We start from the raw sequence: 6866 nt of genomic DNA on the forward strand, positions 1-6866 counted from the left end.
AGCCAACTGTTAAGTGTACAGGATAATTGCGGGGCTAGCATCGTACCTCGAGACCAACTGGGAGACAACCCTTTAGTGTGTTATTTCGTTTTATTGGTTAGTTAAATAGTTAAAACTAAAATTCCTTTTTTCCAAATCTAAACCAAACTAAATTTAGGATCATTTAAAGATATTTTTTCTCACCCTTTTCACTCTAAAACTATAAGCCTTTGCAAGCTTAATGTAGGGATTAAATTATTTTGCTTTCAATTTCTCCTGGCATTTCAGACCATTCCAAGCGTTTTGGGTTTATCATACGATTTGGGTTTTACAGTACTTTACAAACATTTGGCCCAGTTTTATACCCTTGTTTGATGATTTTTCTAGCTTTTGAACAAATATTGAAACACATAGACAATTTTCATTAATTATGTGAAAAAAAAATTTTGTTGGTTTAGCAACTAAATTTCGATTGCGATTTCTTTGGCATTTTATCAATCAACTTAGAATTCAGTCTTGTTCGATATGCATATTGCATTTTTTTAAATTTTTGAGCTATGAGTGCATGAAACTTTGCCAGTTTTTATACTCAGTAGGTATCTTAACTTAAATACAAAACAAAAGATTATCGGGGCGAAGCACCGTGTCCTCTTGCGTATGCGTCGGTGAGAGGGAATAAAGCGGTCCTACATAATGCTCCGGTGTAAACGTGAAGCGGCCTTGGTGAGCTTTGCTCATCTAAGGATTATCGGTGTATTGTGATTTCCGGGATGTACCAAATCATTATTTCGGAGACTGTACGCCCGTCGGTTCTTTTTTAGCACGTTACGATTCAGAATAGGTTTCGTTCGTTCGATAAATATTGTAATTATTCACGACAAAGACAAACCCTGCATGGATGCCAAATCTATTCCTGTTTTGCCGGTTCCCTTATTTTCCTTTTTTTTTTAATAAAGCGGGTGTTTTGGCTTTTTCGTCATACAAGTGGTCGGCACGCTCTTATTTGTTTTCGGAGAAGGCAGTTCAGTTTCGTGTGCGGTATTTTGACTGCGCTCAGTGTGACTATCTCAATACAGCGCTCTATCGGTTATTTGAGCTGGGACCAGTAGTTTGCGTAGTTTGCGTTCAGCGTGCGGTTGTTGCGTTTTACGAAATCCATTCGTTTCTAGGTAAATTTGAATTAAGTTCACGGCATTAAACGCAAAGTTTAGATACGCAAGAAGATTACTGGATCGTGGCGCGGTTCTATTTATATCGTCTCCTGGTGGCCGGCTGCCCAGAGACCGAGAAGTAACCATATCGTGCGCGAATTTGTGTAGAGAAGATCGCACCATCAACCTCGATGGATCCAGATCAATTCCTTTCTTTTAACACTAATTCCTTCCTTTGATACTTGTGGATGATGCAGAGGATTCCTCGGTCTCTAGTAGCAACAAGTATTAAACTAACACTCCCGATATCCCTTCCTCTATTGATCTGCATTGGGCGTGGCCAGCTTCGTTATTGACCAGTGAAAAGAAAGATCACCAGAAATTGTATACTGAGAATGGCTTGCTACTCCTAGGCACCATTTTGACGGTTCTTTGTGCAATTTCAGCTGATTCTGGTCAATCGCGGGCAACACACGGGCGATCAAATATGCTATGCTATGCTATGCGATTTGGGTTTTACAGTACTGTCCTACACATTTTGACTTTATTTTATCACTTAATTAAGCATTCTGAATTGAACCAAAGTGAAGCTGATTTTATAAGTACGTTTACTGTTTAACGTTGAATTAAATTTTTAATACCTAATCACCAAATAAACCACAGAAATTAACGTTTTCGGGGTTAGTGGGGGTTCAGTCAATGTCCACGATTGCACATCCGGGGGGTGGGAGGCCACAGGGTGTATAAAGTGACGATATTTTTGTCCACATGGAATGTGGACTGTCCCTAAGGTACGTGGATCTTGTCTCTTTTGCTGATGTTTGAGCATGATAAATGTTCCTTGTACCCTCATTCGCGAAATTCTTTCAACCCTGTCTTTAATGTTAGCCTGGAGGGCTAACAGCGGTTTCGATCAACTAGATTTGTTAAGAGAATTCGTTTTCGATATTGGTTTTGGCACATTTTGCATGTTGTAGGATAAGTACGACGACACATCGTGCCCCAGTGCTCAGTCGAAAAAAATTGCAGCTCGAAAAGATCGGAAATTGAACCCGACATCACAACCGTTTCTGGGAGAGCTAGCTGACCGACATCGCTAACCACGGAACCGCAGGGACCTTATGCTCCCCATTTTTCTAATGGTTCTGTAGTTCCCTCCTCGGGCAGATCAACAGGTCCTCTGGTTGTTTACTTTCGGCCCAAAGTGGAAGTCCCTAAACGTTGCTAAAATTTCGGAAGAGCTGCCGTCAAAATACAGCGTTGTTACCGAAATTCTAAGGTCAGAACGATCATGTTCCCTAACAGCTGCTCTTTGATTGAACCATGGAAAGATAATCTTATTCTGGGGTTAATGTGAAGCATAAATTTTAAAACATTACAGGCAAAAGTTCAAGTCTTGCACAATCAATGTATCTTCCCGACTCGCAAAAATTTCGCACTAAAATCGCACAATAAATGTGTGAAATGCATAACGCAACAGTTGTACTGCTTGCTTCATTTTCGTGCGCCGGCTCATATGAACGACTTGCTCATCCCTAATAACACTCTGCAGCCAAAACAACCTTCAGCGATTCATGTTCTCCCACAGAACTTAGTTTTGCTGGTACCAGTAACGTGGAATCAAAACTAGAGTCATAGGTCAATGCAAAATGTTTTGAACAAACTTCATGTTCTTTCAATTGTTAATGATTCAATAATGTTTTTTAAGGACCGGATTCAAGGAAGTGAACCGATCAGTTAATATTTTCATTAGTCTAGTCAGTATTCAAATAATCAGTATTGATTGCTGGTTGCACTGTTTGAACGAGAGCAACCTTCTGATAAACATTATCAATACCAGTACAAATCAACATGACGATACTAACACCAGTTGAAACTTTTCAAATAAAGTAATAAAGGAGCTGCCAAAAACATTGAAAAATTTACGCGGTTTCTTCTAACGCGGCCCGTATCCCTCGCGTAGAAAGCGACTTTAGTGTAGTGCCTTGTGTAACTTTGCAAATTTCATAAAAGCATTCAAAATTTTCCGCGTGTTTTAAAACACTTCCTGGAAAATATCTTGAGCTTTTACACGGTATTTTTATCCAATTCAACATTACAAACCTAAAGAAGCCCTCACGTATCTGTATTGTTTATATGATAAATATTATAAAAAATATATGACAAATTTTATAGAAAAGGAATTTTTCTAGTGATCTGAATATCTATATATAAATGAATAAGAATATACGAATGTGATCTGCTAATTTTATTTTCATTTTTTCCCAATTTATGCACTACTCTATGCCGAATGAATAAACCGCCCTAATTAAATATAATGTATTTGGTGCTATTCATGGTGAACATTACTTACTAAGTTTTTGGAGACATCGGCGATCAATTTCAGGAGACAAATCCTACATCTGCCGAATTCTGCCTCCCGCAATTAGAAAGTCCCAGAGAGTCGATTTTTCCCAAAAAAATTCCCAGATCTCGACGTCTCATGCGTTTTAAGCTATCTGGCATCAAAAACAATATTTCGAAAATCGAAATCTCACATAACACCATCCCTTGGGTTATTTTTCGGATTTCAAAAAAGGTCAAACTTCAATGGCATTGGGCCATTCCATTCTAAATAAGTCCGATTGAGCTGTAATTTTGTTTGGGTGTTTTTTTTCGCGCAGGTGAACATTTTGTACAGGGTTTTTTCAAATATTTTTGGTTACTTTTGTTTGTATGAAATCGCCTCGTGCGCATAAAGTGCACACACTCTGTGGTACACCAATAAATTTATAAAAAAGCCGAGAGTGTTAAGCTTCTGCTTATTCGTACTTGGGTAAAATTGTCATCATATCATTATCATGAGATTGTGTTGGATGTTTTCTATATATCTCTTTTATGATTCAAATAAACAAAACAAAAATAGATGGTGACATGAAAATGAGTGGAACAGAATATTCACTGAAAAAAAAATTTTTTTTTTTTCGAGGACTCTGGAAAAAGTGTTTTATATCAAAACCGTTGCATAGTTTCCTTTCATTAGATTATACGGAAACTATTCGACCCAAACAGGATCTGAATTGCTAACTTTTTCCATACCCACGTACGCAACATTGCACATTCAGTACGCTCCGTTCGTCAAGTTAAACCTGGAAGACTCATTCAGGCAAAACTAAATCTTACACACATTGATCCCGCCGGTCGTGCATGCTGAATGCAATTGTGCACTAAAATGTGATATCCGATTGGATGCCACTCAGAAACTTTATGCAAAATTGCAACCTATCCGATAGCAGCAGCACCGGCCACCACCGTCGTCGGGTTGAAGGGCTGCTGCAACAGAATCGAAACTGTAAAGCCAAGAAATGGACTTACCAGCAGACTTACATTCGATGTAGGTACGAATGGAATGCCCCACCATACCGAATTGAATTCAAAGTCCCTTTCGGTAGGGAAAAAAACTTGATGTATAGCAGAGCAAATCCAACACAATGTGATCAATCAAGCGTTGCATAGAGATCGATGTAATCGCAAATTGATTTAGGTTTTTTCTTCAGCTTTTTCGCTTTTTTAACCAGCTCTTTCCTTCTTGTGTATGGCGGTCAATTCGGAGGCTCTGAATTGTGGCCTCATTGTATAGTTTGCGGAAGGTGGTACACTCTGGTGCTCTCACTATCGCGTGCTGAGTTCGAACTATTTATTGAACAAGTTTGTTCGCTGGTGAGTTCGGTATATTTTTTTTCTCTGCAGAAAATAAAGAAAATGAAAAATCCCCACTAAAGTCGGCCTTAGAAAATTGACAAGTTTAGTAACATCAGGGAACCACACTTTTTTATAGGGAAAGTTTCGTGTGCAATCCATCGGCTGAATGTGGAATGGCGCAGGCAGCCGGGTCGATGTTGCTTTAGTTGTATGTTCGGTATATTCGAAGGAAGCATCACACGTGCACACGAAAAGCTGGCTGGTTTTAAAAAGAGTCGGACAAGTGTCAGTGGGATTGGAATAGAGATAAGTCGATTAGTTTGGGAACTTTTGTTTCGGTCTGATAGAGACATTTAATTTGAACAAGAAGATTCCCTGCCCCGGGGAAGAACGATTGTGCTCTTTGGTAGCGTGGAGAATGATTTATTTTGCTTAGCGGGCAGCGATTGACTTTTCGTTGACATTTATCCGTGGTATTACTAGCTATACTGGAGAGATAGTTTGTAGGTTTAAGAATTTTATTGCTATGCAATAAGAATATATATTATGAGTTACTACATCGTTTGTGATTTCTAATTTTCGAATTTAACTTACGTATTATGCTTTATACTACATGTTACGTTTGGAACCTTTATGTTGATAGACTGACATTTATTTAAACACTTCTCAATGATGACCTTTTTTGTGTCCCCACTTTTTATGATGGTCCTTGCCTCCTTTTTTGCCAAAATGCTCCTTGTGGCTCCAGTGCTCGTCGTGCCCATGTTCGTCCTTGTGGCCTACATGATCGTGGTGGTGTGATCCCTTCTTCTTGTGTCCCTTTTTGCCGTAGTGATCGTGATGGTGGCCAGATTTCTTATGGCCCTTCTTCTCATGACCACCCTTCTTATAGCCATGCTCTTCCTTGAAATCGCCAAACTTCTCATCAAACGCTTCATCATGATCTTCATCGAAAAATTTCTTCTCTTTCTTGAACTCGTCTAGTTTGTGTATCTCGTGATGTCCCTTGGTGGAATGTCCCTTCTTAAAGCTTCCGCTCTCCTCAAACTTGTGCCCCTTTTCACCCTTTTCGCCTTTTTTGCTCTCCTTGTGGTACCCACCCTCATCGTGATGTTTCTTCTTGTGACCACCCTCGTCATGATATTTCTTCTTGTGGCCCTCCTCGTCGTGGTGACCTTTTTTGCCCTCCTCGTGCTCCTCGTCGTGTTTGTATCCTTTGTCTCCTTTTTCACCGTGCGATGAGTGTTCTTCCGAGTGATGCTCCTTTCCACCACCATGTTTCCACTCTTCTTCCTTGCCGTGTGGCCTCGCCCGCACTATCGAAAACGCACAACAGACAACCACGACTAGAAAAATCACTCGCACAGTCACCATCGTGCGACCGTCAATCAAACGACACCAAAACTGCATTAGCAAAATCGAATTTCAATCGCACTATTTATATCGATCCCACCACAAACTGGCTGATAGACATATATCTGCCAGCACCTCCCAGTTCGGTTTGCAATCAGGGCAGCGAATTGTGTGACGATATTTTGTTTTTTGTTTTTGATGTTTTCAATTTTCATGCCAAAACAGTGTCGAGTTCCGAGCTTGGAATTAGCTAATAGGCATTCAATGTAGTTGTCACAGTTGCAAGTGACAAAGTAAAGCAGTAGGTTAAAATTTTTTTCACCTGTATAACCATAATAATAACGATTATGTTGAATGATTGTGTTTTTCTCTCTGTTACGCCTCTGCGCACCATAAGGCCATTTTCTTGCTATTACTCTATGAATTCGGGTATCATTGAAAGATTCATTTTTTGTGTCTAAATTGTTCTTTTGTAAAAAGTAAATGTAAAATTTGGAAAAGGTAAAATCAGATGTAGCTTGATGTTCCTAATTTGGTTTAGTTCAAAAAGTGATAGCATCAAATAACAGCTGTGAATTAAAATTTTTAGATCGAGTTTTCTAGAAACAAACTTTTTAAAATCACGGTACATGTTCGCAATTAAGCAGTAAATTAATTTACGAGTCCGAATTCTTTACAGCTTTTAGCCATATATACAAGTAG

The 6866-nt window shown here is 39.2% G+C and overlaps 1 protein-coding gene across 1 annotated transcript; it reads right to left on the bottom strand.

Moving 5' to 3' along the window:
• Positions 1–5441: 5441 nt before the first annotated feature.
• Positions 5442–6200, bottom strand: LOC129727969 (probable zinc transporter protein DDB_G0282067). Its single transcript, XM_055686300.1, has one exon. It carries the CDS (start codon positions 6183–6185, stop codon positions 5478–5480), a length of 708 nt encoding a protein of 235 aa, XP_055542275.1. The 5' UTR covers positions 6186–6200; the 3' UTR covers positions 5442–5477.
• Between the last annotated feature and the right edge of the window lie 666 nt (positions 6201–6866).

Source organism: Wyeomyia smithii, chromosome 3, assembly GCF_029784165.1.
Source record: "Wyeomyia smithii strain HCP4-BCI-WySm-NY-G18 chromosome 3, ASM2978416v1, whole genome shotgun sequence".
Lineage (NCBI taxonomy): Eukaryota > Metazoa > Arthropoda > Insecta > Diptera > Culicidae > Wyeomyia > Wyeomyia smithii.

Excerpts from the sequence above, each read along its gene's own strand:
- LOC129727969 (XM_055686300.1), bottom strand. The coding sequence starts at position 6,185 with ATGGTGACTGTGCGAGTGATTTTTCTAGTCGTGGTTGTCTGTTGTGCG.